General features: G+C 43.8%; 1 protein-coding gene across 8 annotated transcripts in view; it reads left to right on the top strand.

Moving 5' to 3' along the window:
• Positions 1–16,092, top strand: part of KLHL13 (kelch like family member 13) — a 200,252-nt gene that overhangs the window by 103,493 nt on the left and 80,667 nt on the right. The window contains exons 1-2 of one of the 8 annotated variants that reach the window (XM_015062856.3): positions 13,077–13,431; positions 15,171–15,236. The exons of 6 other annotated variants lie outside the window; for them this stretch is intronic. In XM_015062856.3, coding sequence (XP_014918342.2) covers positions 13,391–13,431; positions 15,171–15,236 — 107 coding nt within the window. In that variant the 5' untranslated portion in view covers positions 13,077–13,390. Of the gene's footprint in view, positions 1–13,076; positions 13,432–15,170; positions 15,237–16,092 lie in introns of those variants that run through there. One more of the 8 variants, XM_053201588.1, reaches the window with a different exon arrangement.

Genomic DNA, 16,092 nt, shown 5'->3' with positions numbered 1-16,092 from the left:
AAATTGGGGACCACGTAGGATTATGGGAGCCCCAACAATTATGATTTAATTCTGGCCTGAGGATTTGTGTTTTGGTTCCAAGGAGAGCCACCTAATCTTGATAAATTGCCATGTTACCAACAAACAGGCCTTGTGCTGGGCACTTCACATATAATATCATATTTGGCCTTTAAATTTATTCTGGGACTCTTAAATTATTTTATTATGTCTTGGGCTCATCTTTTCTTTTTTCTTTCTTTTTTTTTTTCAATGTATATTTTTGAGAGACACAATGTGAGCAGGGGAGGGGCAGAGAGAGAGGGAGACACAGAATCTGAAGCAGGCTCCAGGCTCTGAGCTGTCAGCACAGAGCCCAATGTGGGGCTCAAACTCAGGAACTGTGAGATCATGACCCGAGCCGAAGTCGGGCGCTCCACCGACTGAGCCCCCCCAGGCGCCCGTTGGGCTCATATTTTCAATATTTGGCTCGAGGCTAGATTTTCGTTCATGTGTTTTATTTTTTAATTGGAAACCCCTGCCATTTATGTGTGAGTAGTCAGTGGCAGTGAAACTCTTCACGACAGAAAATTTTACTTTTTATGCAGCATTTCAGGTAGATTCTATTTTTGTATAGATCCCTGGATAACTGCATTTGAAAAATTGGTTAAATGCTTTCCCCTCAGAACAAGAATAGATAGAAAGGTTGCCTGATCATCTCTGTATTGAAAAAGGAAAAGGATTTGTTTAAAAATTATTCTCTCTTGTTTGTCAGTAGATAGTGTGTCTGTCAGTGGGCGTAGAATGTTCTAGGGGATGACTTGGTTGACTCTGGAAGAAATGTGGCGTACTGTTTAAATTAAAGGTGGGTGCTCTTTGAATACCAAGTATTCTGTCAAACCACAGGATGAGTACATCTCCCCGTAGAAGATGTTGCAAGGTGCATGTGGCTGGGAGTCCTCCCGAAAGCACTTGTCTTTCACTGCTTGGGTTCTGTGAGATGCCCACCGAAGAGAATTCATCTTCCTCGTAGGCGGTCAAGAGGTCTACATCTTTTTTTTTTTTAATGTTTATTTATTTTTGAGACACAGAGAGACAGAGCATGAACGGGGGAGGGGCAGAGAGAGGGAGACCCAGAACCGGAAACAGGCTCCAGGCTCCAAGCTGTCAGCACAGAGCCTGACGCGGGGCTCGAACTCACGGACCATGAGATCATGACCTGAGCCGAGGTCGGCCGCTCAACCGACTGAGCCACCTAGGCGCCCCGAGGTCTGCATCTTCAGAGCCATTAGAAACCCCTTCTTCAGTTTTGAATTCATTGAATTCTTTGTGATGAGCTGTGCGCTCTTTCTTTGGCAGTTGGCAGACACGATAGAAACTTCCTGTTTGTTTGGCACAAAGAAGACGTGAGCACAGCATGTGCAGCCTTAAGAAGTAGCTCCTAGCAGAGCAGTGTCTTTTGCAGTATGGTGGGCATGCTTCTGTGGGTCACGACTCGAGCAGGTTACTTATCCGAACCAACAGAGTTACTACTGCAGTGCTCAGGCACGCCCAAGAATGCATGGCTATGGTCCTTTTAGGGATGCAGCAAAACTGCACATCCAGAAAATGCCAATTTTTAAAAAGTGCTTATTGATTTAGTTTTGAGAGAGAGAATGAGTGGAGGAGGGGCAGAGAGAAAGGGAGAGAGAGAGAGAATCCCAAGCAGGCTCTGCTCTGTTGGCGCAGAGCCCCGTGTGGGGCTCGAACCCACAGAACTGTGAGATCATGACCTGAGCTGAAATCAAGAGTCAGACGCTTAACCGACTGAGCCACCCAGGTGCCCCAGAAAATGCTAATTTTTAAATATCAAGTATTTATAGTATATGGAATTGTGAATTGGAATCAGATCTGTGTTGTGGGTTTTTTTTTTTTTATTTTGTTGTTGAACTAACATGGATCAATGGGTAAAATGGAATTTTGAAAATGTAAAGGTTCCAAACTGTGATGGAAATGCTAATACCCGGGCATGATTTGGATGAAATCGGTCACGTATCGGACCTGATTTAACAATTTCCCCGATCCTTCTGCTACTGATGTAAAGGGCCCGACTGCAAAGAAAACAACTATCACACAAATAGGACGAAATTATTTCAAATTTGTATTTTAGTAAACATGTAAGAATGAGCTTCTTTAATTACATGTCATATATTTGGAGACACACATTCTGACGTGAAACCTTTCAATCTCACGTGTTATTTTGAAACCCGCAGAGTGCCGAACAAAACCTTTTGAGGTGGCTAAAATAGAGTTATATGTCCCAGAAAGTCCACTTCTAAGTATATACCCGAAACAATGGAAAACAGGCAGTCGGAGAAATACATGTACGTGCCCGTCACAGCAGCCCAAGAGCCAAAAGGTGGATGGAAACAGTACAAATGTCCATCAGTGGCCGAATGAGTAAACAAAATGTGGCACATATGCCTACAATGGAATATTTAGCCAAAAGCAGGAATGACGTACTGGCGCATTATGCATCGTGGGTAAACCTCCGAAACATTACGCTCCGTGAAAGAAGCGTGGCACAAAGGCTCACAGTGCATGACTCCATTTATGTGATATATCAAAACAGATGAGTCCATAGCGACAGAGTGTATATGGGTAGTTGCCAGTGGCTGTGGCGAGAGGAGAACAAGCAGCAACTGCTTAAGGGATATGAGTTTTTTTCACGTTAGGGCGGCCGGGCCGGCTCAGTTGGTAGAACATGCGACTCTTGATCTCAAGATCGTGAGTTCAAGCCCCATGTTGGGGACAGAGCTTACTTTTTTTTAATTTTTTTTTTAACTTTTTTTAATGTTTATTTATTTTTGAGAGAGACAGACTGCAAGTTGGGGAGGAGCAGAGAGAGAGGGAGACACAGACTCCGAAGCAGGCTCCAGGCTCCGAGCTGTCGGCACAGAGCCCGACGCGGGGCTCGAGCTCATCAGGAACCGTGAAGTCGTGACCTGGGCTGAAGTCAGACGCTCGACCAACTGAACTACCCAGGCGCCCCCACAGAGCTACTTCGATGAAAAAGAAAAACCTGGGCAGTTTTTTTAAAACCATTCCATCCTCTTTTGACTTTGCACTTCTTTCTGCGTGGCAGTTTTCCATTTGCAATAAGTAGAAAGTTTTTCTTTTAAAACAAATGTAAATGTGAAAGGGCTGATTTAAAGACCAAATACATAATAGAGGGATCACTGGGATATGACAGGTGAAGGTCATTCACAAATGTCTGAAGAACCGGAAACTTTAAGAAACGTTATCCTATGTCCAAGCCAATGAAATTTTATTAAATGTATACTGAGTCCTGGCTGCTGTTCATCAAAGGTGAATAAGACATCTTTTGTTTTTTTTTTTTTTGCTGTGGATGCCTTCTACCTAATAAAGTAGATAAGCCACATTGCTAAATAATTCTAGGGAGAAGCTGAATGTGCCAGGTGCTAAAACTGAGAACGAACAGACTTAGATCAAGACCAGGTACCTTTCAGGTTACCAGTACCACTGAAGAAAATGCTAGAATATATATGGAGACTAGGAACCGAGAAATTTGCTTTTGACATTAGGACCAAGGAACAGAAGTAATTAATAAATGCAACAGACAGTGTATTCGGTATTCGAGTTTCATCTACTGTGGCCCTGTTTGCCTCTCCCTTTCTCTCTCATTAACTTTGCAGTCCTGCTGGGCTCCCCTCTCCCCAACAATCTCATGTTTAAAGCTAACAGAGTAAGGGCGCCTGGGTGGCTCAGTAGGTTAAGCTTCTGACTTCGGCTCAGGTCACGATCTCACGGTCCGTGGGTTCGAGCCCCGGGTCGGGCTCTGTGCCGACAGCTCGGAGCCCAGGGCCTGCTTTGGATTCTGTGTCTCCCTCCCCCTCTGCCCTCCCTCGCTCCCACTCTCTTTCTCTCTCAAAAACTAAATAAACATTAAAAAAAATAAAAAAGAAAGATAGAGTAGAGGGCTTAAGCAGTGGACTCGAGCTAGACTGCCTGCGGACAAATCCCGGTTCCAATATTTTTAAAAATTTATCTGAAAGAGAGACAGAGAGAGAGAATTGCAAACAGGCTCCATGCTCAGCAAGGAGCCTGATGTTGGACTCAATCCCATGACCCTGGGATCATGACCTAAGCTGAAACCAAGAACCAGATGCTCAACCGACTGAGCCTCCCAAGCACCCCTCCAGTTCTAATATTTACTCATTATATAACTTCAGTCATGTCACTGGACTTTTCTGTGCCTTCGTTTCCTCTTCTGTAAAATGGAGCTATGAATAGTACCTACATGATAAGGCCATAGGAAAGATTAAGTAAGTTAAATGAATAAATGGGCAAAGCATTTGTGACACCACTGGGCACATGTTAAGTGATCCACAAACATTAGCGATGCTCACAATCTCCAGTCATTAAGTCCGGTCCATTCCATATGCTAAAAACCTTTCTGGGGGCGCCTGGGTGGCACAGTCGGTTAAGCGTCCGACTTCAGCCAGGTCACGATCTCGCGGTCCGTGAGTTCGAGCCCCGCGTCGGGCTCTGGGCTGATGGCTCGGAGCCTGGAGCCTGCTTCCGATTCTGTGTCTCCCCCTCTCTCTGCCCCTCCCCCGTTCATGCTCTGTCTCTCTCTGTCCCAAAAATAAATAAAACGTTGAAAAAAAAAAAAAACCTTTCTGAATCCCGCCTCCCCCTCCCCCATTACTGCTTTAGTTTAAGATTACGTTGGCACAATTGTTTGCAGTCGCACCTTAACGAGTTTGGTCTCCCCCTCTTCCAACCCTCCCCTCTGTCTCACTTGACTGCTTGACACCTTCTTGCTTAGACTTCACACTCAGCTCTGATGTCACCTCCGTGAAACGTCCCCTGCTTCCCAGCCTTTCCCTCACCCAGCTAAGGCTCTCCGTGTGCATTCGTATGACTTTGAGCACACCTCCCCCACAGTGCATCTCACACAGCACCGTGACTGGCCTTGATATTCCCGGGGCTGTGAGCACCTTGAGGGGTGGGGAACTGGGCTTACGCAGCTTTGAACTTCCAACAGAAACACAACACCTGTTACAGAGTAGGTACTTATTGATGGCTTGGGTGGGTGAATGAATGGCCTCTGCCTGTAGAAAGTTAGCTTACAAGGTTCATTTTGCAAGTCGAGGTGAGCACTACGTAAGGCTAAATAGTAACAGTGTGCATTAAGGGCTGCAAGAGTTCAGAAAAGGGCATTTGATGAGTGTTAGACAAATCAAATCAGGCTTCAAAGGGTAGAGCTTGATTTGGAACTTAAGAATGGGCAGCACTTGGGGCACCTGGCCGGCTCAGTCGGTGGAGCATGTGGCTTTTGATCTCAGGTTTGTGGGTTTGAGCCCCACATTGGGTGTAGAGATTACTTAAAAAAATCTTCGAAAAGGAAAGAAAAAAAGGAACAGGCAGAACTTGGCATGAATAGAGCAGCGGCCATAATTTAGGCCAGGGGAGTGTTTTGTGAGTTGAATAGATGATAACAGAATTAAAAAAAAAAAAAAAAATCCAAACATCTAGCCTCTCCAAAAGAGAGAAGAGACCAGCCTAATTAGGGTGTGCGTGCAGGTCCTTCTGCTCTAACAACGGTGTGTGTCCTGAAGGTTTATTTACAAGTTATTTGTTTGCAGGACGGTGAAATTTCTGACCATGCCCCAAATACTGCATTTTAAGTTTCTTAAATAGCTGATCTATCCCCTGGAGTACTAGCCTGAGCCCCAGGGCCTGGGAGCAGGGGTTCGGGACAGGCGTGATAGGTTCTGGGCTGGAAGGCATAGAGTAGTAGAGGAAATGGAGCTTTGTTATTCTTCTACAACCTTCTCTGTACCCTTTTGTAGATCTCGGTTTCTCTTTCTCTGTCTCTCGATACAGTTGCTCTATCCCCCCCCCCGCGCCCCCCCCCCCCCGCCCCGCCAGCTGCCTTCATATAGTACCCCACCCACGTTTGCAAGGACTCCAGAAGGCTGTCTCACCACCAGCCTTCCCGGTTCCCTGAGGGCAGCAGCTCTTTGCTATTTGAAGGAACTTGACTGAACTCATTTGCACCAACGTGCGACTAACTGACAGTCGCCTTATCCTGGCAGCTCTACTTATTGTAATTTTCACAGGATTCTTTTTAGCTCAAATGAACCCATACTCGATGGAATTCCTGGCAGTAGTACATAGCAAACAATGAGAGGGGGGGACGGGGGAAGAGAGGGAGCGAGAGAAAGCGCAGGTGCAAACCTTGGAGAGAAAGTTTGTTGGAGAGAGAGTTGGCACTATAGGAGAAGATATTTGAGGACAGGGAAAAAAGCCTTTGCGAATTTCCCTTTCTGCTCTGATCCTTACTCTATCTATTTTTGGTACCTTCCTTTCTTGAATGCACAGAAACTTTAAGCTGCAGGGGCACCTGGGTGGCTCGGTCGGTTAAGCGTCCGACTCTGGGTTTCAGCTCAGATCATGACCTCATGGGTTCGTGAGTTTGAGGCCCGCACCAGGCTCTGAGCTGACAGTGCGGAGCCTGCTTGGGATCCTCCCCCTCTCTATACCCTTCTCCTGCTCACACTCTCTCTGCCTCTCTCAAAATAAATTAACTAATTTAAAACTTTTTAATGTTTATTTTTGAGAGAGAGAGAGACAGAGGCAGAAAGAGAGGGAGACAAAGAATCCAAAGCAGGCTGCAGTCTCTAAGCTGTCAACAGAGAGCCCGATGGGGGGCTCGAACTCCCGAACCTCAAGATCATAACCTGAGCCGAAGTCGGACACCCAATCGACTGAGCCACCCAGGCACCCCTAAATAAATTAATTTTTAAAAAAAATTTAAAAGAAAGAGGCTATAAGCTGCATTAAATGAATGCTACTGTGGCAGTTCCTGGTGAAAGGGATTTTGTGTTTTCCAGTTGTGTGCAAATCTGGGACAGCTCGTAATGGGAAATGAGATTAAGTAAGTCACGTGGAGCTGGGGTTGCGGGACCCTGAAAGTGGAGTCTACAAATATATCCACACAAATAAGGAGTCATAGGTTTTTGAATGAGGATTGAGATAGTCAAAGCAATATGGAAGGCATAATTAATTCTAATTTTAGATTAGGAATGGTGGGGTGTCAAGTTCACTCTTGGCTCTTGTGTGAGTGGTTAATACAGAATCCTACCTTTTGCTACCCTTTTTTTCATTGTTCTGGGACTATTTCCTCTGTTAGTGTCAGAACCCCCGCCTGTCTGTCTGTTCTGTGTGACTTCTGTGCCAATCTTTCCTTTAGGATTCAGGATCCTAGAGACTTTTATGACTCTTGCATTTCCAAACTAGCCCGTAGGGACTTATACACTGCGTTTCTGTGTCCCAGTAGCAAAATTCAAGTGCAGTGTTAGCAAAACACGGCTCCCTTTTATGACACCACGTTACTTTTATTTAAATAAAAACCTCCAGCCTTTGTACCCCCGAACATGCCCCAAGATCGTGGTTAATGATCTGTACCAGTGAGCCCTCACAGCTGCTGGAGCCTCCACCCCCTCTACCTAACCCTAAGAAAATGCTTAAGTTTGTTATGAATAAGCTCTTCCCTGTGGGGAACTCCATTGTCTTTGATTCTTTTTATCACTCATTATGTTGATATCCTTGGTATTTCTACCCTGCCGGTTTGCGTAAATGGGTGTGACAAAGGGATTGGAGACGTTTCCTTCAGCCTAAATTGTAATTCTCATAGTGGAACAGACGATTCACAGGTCTTTAATCAAACATGTATTTTTTTTTCCTCTATTTTGAAAGTTACAGGAGCTTGTTAGCGTTGGGCCCTCCTGTGCTTAATGTGTGTATTTTACTCTTGACTGCTCACCGTGTCATTTGAGCTACTAGGTTGTGGTGATGTGAAGTGACTTGCTTGGTTGAATTCACTGTTTTATTTTTTTGCTCAGTCTAGTGGAGCAGTTATTGTCAAAATTGGACTTCGTGGCTCCCCTTTTCATCAGCACTGGTTGCGATAATTTAAGAAGACCTCATAAGCCAAAGAATATGGTTTTTATCCTTTTCAATGAGTAGTCTGTAGAAATTCTTGGTTTTAGGAGATGCTGTTTCGTATTTCAGTGTTCTGGCCTAGGTGATAAACCAATGAAGTGCATTTCTTCGTTTTTTAGTTTTACCAGTCCTGTCTTGACCTTGACAAACGATGATTGGCGACTCCCTTCCTTATTGTAGCTACGCGTTTCCTTTGCTCAGTTTAGGTCAGGAGTCGCTTACTGAGCCATCCACCCCTCCCTCCGTCCATCATAAAGTTGTTCTATACCTACTGTTGTGGGCACCATGCTAGGCACACACAGGGTCTATCACACGGACACCAAGAGTCATTTAGGTATTTAGGTAGAGTATTTGCAGTGGTGGTCTTTCGTTTATTTCTCACGCTTCACATCTTCGTTCAGGAAGGATGAGGCCCTTTGACGATTTCTCATTTCATTATCACCCGAAAACTGCTTAGTCTTGGAAGAGAGAGCTTTCCTCCGCCAACTTGATTTCACCCCAGTTGCCGCCTACAACTAACTGGACTACTGTGTGACAGGCACTGGGATGGGGAAATAAAAACATAAGGAGGACCCAAACGCAGCCCTCAGGAGTATACAGTCTAGTTTAGAGTTTATAGAAACAGTTACAATCCAAAGTGACAGGACCTATAATAATCAAGGTGTCGTGGGGGGTTAGAAAACCGAGCAATGGAGTCTGCTAAGGGATGGGGGGGGGGTGTTGTTCATGGAAGGAGATAAGCTCGAACACTTGAGTATGACTAGAAATTTGCTTGGTAGACAAGGAGAGCAGGGCATTCCAAGTGGAGAGAACATCATAGGAGAAACTACTGAGGCATGAGGGAGTATGGCCCGTTGGAGATCTGTGCCAAGAAGTGCTAATCGAGTGATAAAAAGGGAGCTCTGAGAATTGCCACTGGGAAGGTATTTCTGGCATAGGTAGGTATAGGCTGACGATTCTGCAACCTGAATCAGAGATCGTCCTGTATCTCCCATGACCCGTTCCTCTTTTCCTCCAGCCTCTTCCTTCCTTCCTCATAAAGGAACTCCGTGGCGGTGTTTAGGAGTCATATTGGTGGGGGGGGGGGGGGCAGGTTCCCTAAAATAAATATTCATACAATACAGGGGAAACTAACGGACACCAAATTAGGTGTCAGGGGACCTGGATTCTTGTTTCCCAGTTCTCTCAGCAGCTGTGTCACTTGAGTCGTCATTGAATAACTCTGTTTCTTCACTAAAATGGGAATATTAACACCTGCCTTGCCTCCCTCAGAGTCCAGGGAAAAAGGAAAAATGAGACTCTTGAAAGGTCCAGTAAATTTTTTTTTTTATTTGGAATCCTGCTAGCTAAGGCTACCACCCGACATTTAAGGCAAGTAAAATACTTGACGGGGTATCTGGATGGGAAGGCTGGGTCGAAAAGCACAGGAATATGCTTACTTCCTCATTAACTCCCTGTGTCGGCCCTTCTGCCTATGGGGCGTCAGTCAGCTTAGTTCCCTGTTTCTGCACCAACGTGATCACATTTCCTTCTTCCCAGTGGTCTTGTCACGTATATCTTCGCCCACGTTAGATTCTCACAGTAAGTCCGCGATGGTAAGGGATTTAAGACTTGGGCCAGTAAAATACGAGTCGGTATATTTCACAGTCAACCTTGAATGATTTACGATCTGTTAGGCAGTTTGAATTACTCCTGAACTACCCTCCGTCGTTTGTGGCACAGCACTTCCTTACATTTTAAGGCTGTATAAAAAGGTTATGATTCATTCAAGTGGGAATGGGAAGTTATGAAACGGGCCTTCTACTTTTCTTTTCTTCCTAATCCTGTGACAGTACAGGTAGAGTTATTAGTACCAGGAAAAGGCTTTTCTTCCCTTTTGACCCCACCTGTGCCACTGGTCATTCACCCGAAATGTGACCTTCCGGGCTGGAGGAGTATGAGTAGTTACTCCCAACATGAGTACCCCTGACCGACCCTTCTTTAGATCACTGGTTTTCCAAGTCTGTCGCCCGAGGACCTTTCTGCACGACAGAAAACTCGGTAAGCCACTCAGGCCTCCTGCTCTGAGCCATCTTAACAGCTATGGATGAGATCACACGATGATGCTATTTTAAATGGAACGTAAGTGAATTGTTTATACTAGGTGAATACAGACCCTGTCATCAAAATCACTAATAACGTAAGAGACTTACTGTGTACTAGCAGGACGTGGTGATTCCTCTCCGTTCCCCTCTTCTACGTGAACTAGCACACGTGAACGTGCCTGTGAAGTTGGAAAAAAAAAATACCTATTCCAGTTTAAACTATAATAGAAAAACGATTATTGCCTTTTTTCTGCCAGGCTTGAGGGACACACTCTGGCAATTGTTCTGTTTTCCACAAAATTAAATGAGGAAACGGTCTGGTTTGTTTTCTCTTTGTTTTCAAGTCTATGGTACCATTGATACATGGTTTAAAAGCATTCTTCCGAGGACCTAGTGGATTAAATCATTTTTATGTCCCCTAAGTACTGCCCCGTTGTGGAGAATTCTTGAGAAAAGTGTGGCACCTATCCAAAATCACATTCTCTGGTTTTTTCCCCCTGTATTTGAATTTTTTCCTTATAAGTTAATGGAAAGGAAAGTGGTCAGTTTTTGCACTCAATAAACAAGAAAGAAGGTGCAGACAGCTTTTATCTGGGACATTTTTAAGTCATTGAAAGAATATTTTTAAGTATTAACTGCTTTTTGAAATTATTGGCAGAGTCCTCTTAACCCTCTAACATAAAATGGTTGAATAAGATGAAAAGATTTTTTTTATTGTCTACATAAAAGAAAGCACCATGGTTTTTGCATCATTGCATAAATCTAAGAGATTATGCACACATAAAGAGGATGAGACCGAGCTGAAGGCTAAATGCCAACATCAACGAAAGCTTGTCTGAGTATTTGACACTGTGCATAATGGGGTGTGGTTCCACAGGGAGAGGACACTAAATATTTACACCCCAGGACATGTTTCTCTGGTAAAGCTTCTTGCCCTAGATTAATCTTCCAGCTCATACTATTACCCCCTTCTTTAACCATACCCGCTTCTTACACTTGGATTTTCTCCCATAAAACTTCGTGAGAGGCTAAACCTTCTAGATCCAATCCCCTGCCCTCGCTTTTCCCATCTCTCCCATCTCTTTCTGTGGTCTTCGTGAATTCTGTTTTATTGTATGGACCTTCAGGTGAATTATCTCGGTTTACCACAAGTAGTAAAACACAAGCATGGCCCCCCCCAAGCCTCCCTCACAGCTCTTCCCGCCCCCCCCCCAAAGATCACAGCTCTATAATTAAGCTATTCTGTTGGTATCCCTTTCTCATCAATTCTCTGGAATTTTCCGGCGGGAGTTGTGATGTGTGCAACCAACATTGTTACCTAGTAATGCCGAGTCGCTGCCCAGTGCAGAGAAAGTTCTGTGCACATTTCATGCCCTTTCCTCTCAGGCTTGAGAGTAGTAAAGGAAGTTATTGAGAGGAGTGTGTACTGTGAAGAATGGGGAGGTGTGCTTTCCTCGGCCACTTACCATCAGGCTCTGACTTGGTCCTCTCCGCGCCATCTTGTTTGGCTTTATAGGCAAAGAGTCGAAGAGGGTTTTCGGACATTGTGCGCTAAACTTTAGGAGGAATGCATGGTCCGTGTAACGGAGGAACATTTCAAAACTGGAGACTCAAATTACCTTGGGAGACATCACAGAAAAGAATGGAATTTGAGCTGGATCTAGAAGGATGAGTTGAGTTCAGAAAAGTGGAGAGGGGAAGAGATTTCACGTAGGGGGGGCCTCTGAAGCAAAGGGAGACAGAACAAAACAAGCCTACGAGACAGAGAATGGGCAGTTGGTGGAGTTCAGGAGTGGGTTGGTCAGCTCATAATGAGTCCTTTTTTTTTATTAAAATTTTTTTTAACATTTATTCATTTTTGAGAGACAGAGTGTGAGTGGGGGAGGGGCAGAGAGAGGGAGACACGAAATCTGAAGCAGGCTCCAGGCTCTGAGCTGTCAGCACAGAGCCCGACGCGGGGCTCAAACCCGCCAACCGTGAGATCATGACCTGAGCCGAAGTCGGACGCTCAACCAAGTGAGCCACGCAGACGCCCCCGTAATGAGTTCTTAGTGCTGAGCATCGTTGCTTGATTAATTCCTTGAGTGATCCACGCATTCAACAACTGGCGTCTCATAGCTCATAGGATGAAATCCACACCACTTCACTCACATGTGATTTCCTTATATGTTAAAATCTACTCCCCTCAACACTGTGTACCTAAACACCCTCCAGTAATATTGAAGACTTTCTTGACCCTTCCAACATGTTGTACTCCTTTAAATCTCTGTGTGTCTGCACAGACTGCGTCTTCTGGAGTCTACCTGGGGAATAATACCTCATCCTTCGACCCCAGTCGCAGCCTGATTTTTATTGTTCCTCTGTAGAATCGTAGGCATGTACAACTAAAGCTTTTATGCCATATTTTGTGCTGTCAGAGTGCATGTCTGTTTCCCTCACTCAACTAAGAGCTCCCTGAGAGCAGGGGATTGTTCCCTGTTCACCTTTATATCCATATCACCTAGCGGAGTACCCACCACATATGTAGCAAATCCTTAACAAATATTTGTTGACTAAACCGTGTGTTGAACGTTTAATTTACATCACGTATAGCCGTCTTTGAAGAGAGTCACCTAGAAGCAATGTGATTGACAGATCGAACATGGGTGATGCAGAGAGATCAGTTATGTGTATTTTTGGAAGTAGCTCATTTGCTAAAAAAACATAAACAAGAACAAAAACAAACACTAGGGACTAGACACCTGTGAAATCGACAAAGAATAAAGGCTAGGACTTCATGCCTGGCTACTAGAGGCACGGGAGAAGGAAGGGTTACAGAGAACGAAGATTTAAGGTAACATGACAAAGAACAGGGCAGCGACCCTTGAAAAAAGAAGGTTACTTTCAGGCAAACGTGTTTTCTCCTACGTCAGATCTCCCGGTGTTGGTATTTGTCTCATCCCACCTCTGCTTTGTTGGTATTTGTCTCATCCCACCTCTGCTCTAAAGCCCGGCACTTTGTTCCCGTTCAATTAACTGGAACTAAGCTCGAGGTTCCTGTGGTTCTGATCCCCGCATCTGATCCGTCCTTAAGATAAGAAATAAAAATAGTTCAGCCACGCCGGCTACAATTTCCTACCAATGGAAGGTGTTCAGTGCGTAGGTTTTTGAATATATAAAAAGGCTGTTTCTGCCTTTGGGAGCTGCAACTGAAGTGTTATACCAGGCAGATACACTGGGGTGCGCTACTGTGTAGCAGAGCCTAGCCGTGCCTCCCAGCTCTCAACTTTAAAACTCCAGAGAATTTGATGAGAGAGGGATCCACAAGAACATGACAAATGATGAGAGTTCAAACCTTAAGAGAAAAATGGGCTTATTGGTAAGAGACCTTTCTTTTCCTTTATTTACTGCTGTTACTTATTCATTACAATAGCAAGCCTGTTGTTTTCATACGTGGCTGTGAAACGGTGTACAAAAATCAATTTTATATGTATTGTAGAATTCAGGAGACATATTGGTAACCATGCAAAAATCATAGGAAGCATGGAGAAAGCTTGATTTTTTTTTTTTAAAGTCACTAAGGAGATTTTATTTTCTTTCAGACTGTGGTATAGATTTGTATATATATCTGAAGCTTAAATGTAATACAGGTTAAGAAATACATATATATATATATATATATATATATTTTTTTTTTAAGTTAAAATAAAGAATAGTGACTTGTGTAGAGATACATAATTTCCCTCAGTTACCAGAAGGTGGCACACCAGATTCTTCTTAAATACACAAAGGAAAGGAATAATATTAATAGGAATATAAAATAAGCTGTATTTAAAGATACGTTAATGTATTTGTAAGTAAAAAATAATGTAATTGCTATTTGCGTGGTGAGGCTTAATGCTAAAACATGGCAAATATTAATTCAACCCATTGTAGCTTTTTATGATTGCAAAATAATAATTTTTATGTGTATAGCGTTTTAAAAGTGGACTTTGAAATAGTATTGCCATTAAAGAGATGCTGTTTTGAATTCATGGCTCCAAATAAAATAAATAAAAGACTTGCTACCTACCTTTACATAAGAAGTCCTTAGCTTGAGGATAACATTTTGGATAAGGTCTCTGCCAAGGTCTTTCTGACGGTACTATTAGACTCTGACTTTGATTGAGTTGTGACTTGAATAGTGCTTGTGAGATGACCCAGAAAGGAGCCCGAACTGTTTATTTTGAAGACAAAGTTAGATAAGGGTAACGCTTAGCAGCGGTCACTCTCCGTAAGCTCATTGCAACATGAAACGTAATAAAGGTAAATGCATGAAATTTGGCGTTAGCTGCTCCTACACTTTCTCAGAAAGTTGACTGGTGTCAGCCTATACCGCAGTGCTCCGTAGTAGGTCTCTATTTTGAGAGCTGCGTTCCTCGGGCAGTACCAGAAGTCTTGTCTGTTCATCATTGTCTTTTACATTAGCCCGGAGGAGTGAGATACAGGAGAGTTCACAAAACCCAAATCTTCCGGTTAAGGAGACCGGTGCCTCTGTTTGTATGTTTTTATTAATTATGAGCAGTATGACAATAAGAAAATTGGTAGTAAACGCACCTAGAAGAACATTAACCATCTGTTCCCTGAAAGCTTGTAATGTGTGTCATTTGCTCTCAGGTTTTTATGGCAAAACAGTGGATCAGCAAAGAACTGAACTCTAAGCTTCAAAAACTAGAAAATGACAAAGCATTCCAAGGCCGGGTATATATTGACTGGAAAAGCCTTTCCTTCTGTCCCGATTTTGCCAGTTTAGTCTTTCAGATCAGCTGCCAATAGATGTTGCATTTAACGTCAGTCTTCATTCCAGACTTTCTGAAACATTAAGAGGGCTTCTAAAAACAAATAGAATCTTATGGCTTTCTTGTTAAGTTTTTTTTTTTTTAAGTGAACTTACATATTTACAAGTTGTTCTGAGTGGTATTGACTGTTCAGGATTTATGAACATGGTTTATTAATTTGCAGCTAAAATATATATTCTGCAGAGCATGCTTTGAAAAATTGGAACTAAATACAGTAAAGCCACAATTAACCAGATTTTTTTTTTTTTTTTTTTTTTTTTTTTTTGCACTCCACTTTCAGGAGACGGAGGCAATTGTCTTTAAAACAAGCCGATTTCAAGGATATATTCAAAAAATCAACTTCGGGGTATGTCCAAGGGTCTGCATTTTCCTCTACCTTTTTGCCAGTGAGAATTTATTTGTATAAAAAAGACCCTGAGATACTAGAAGACATTCGGTCATCAAGGCAACTTGGAATAATGTCTAGGTTAATGTGTTTATGAAGCTGAAAAAAATGATAAATTATCCTGTTACAAAAAATACCACACACCATCTATTGTGCTCTGCATTTTCAAATGGGCTTTCCCAAACACAAGTTCAGTTGGTTTTCATAAGATTGCCGTGAATGGGACAAAGGGGCCCCTTCCCTATTTTACAGATCAGGGAGGGTACTATGGCAAGTCACAAAGCTAGTCAGTGGGAGACCACAACCAGACCACAGGTGCCCACGGCCGTGTCCTTCTCCATCCTTCCTGATCAAAAAGGTTTGAAACAAATTTTTCACTTTCACGTGCTATTGGACAGTCTGTGTAATTTAGACTACCTTTGTTTCCTAATTGCTGGGACTTCACAGCCCCCACTCTGCGTATGTCTGTCGGTCTGCCTCTGTGCCTGTCTGTCAGCCAGCTGGAGACCTTGCTTTCAGACTCACCCAGACCTGGAAGGATCTCGACTGTGGGAGGGGCAAGATAATGGCCGTGGACGGTGCAGACTGGCAAGCAGTGGTGAGCAGCCCACGCTGATATGCTGGGGAAGGCCGGTGACCCAGAGGGAAAACAGCCTCGCCGTAGCTGGGGCTATCTCCGGTGGGGGGTGAGCAACCTTGACTCTAAAGCAATGTTTCTTCACGGGCGGTGGACCGGGCAGGAAAGTCAACTGGGTCACTTGTATAAAATGCAGAGTGCTAGGCCCCACCTGCAGACTTCTACAGAAAATACTCACCC

This window comes from Acinonyx jubatus, chromosome X (genome assembly GCF_027475565.1).
Source record: "Acinonyx jubatus isolate Ajub_Pintada_27869175 chromosome X, VMU_Ajub_asm_v1.0, whole genome shotgun sequence".
Taxonomy (NCBI): Eukaryota; Metazoa; Chordata; class Mammalia; order Carnivora; family Felidae; genus Acinonyx; species Acinonyx jubatus.
Note: the sequence above shows the minus strand (reverse complement) of the source record. Positions and strands in the feature narration are given on the sequence as shown.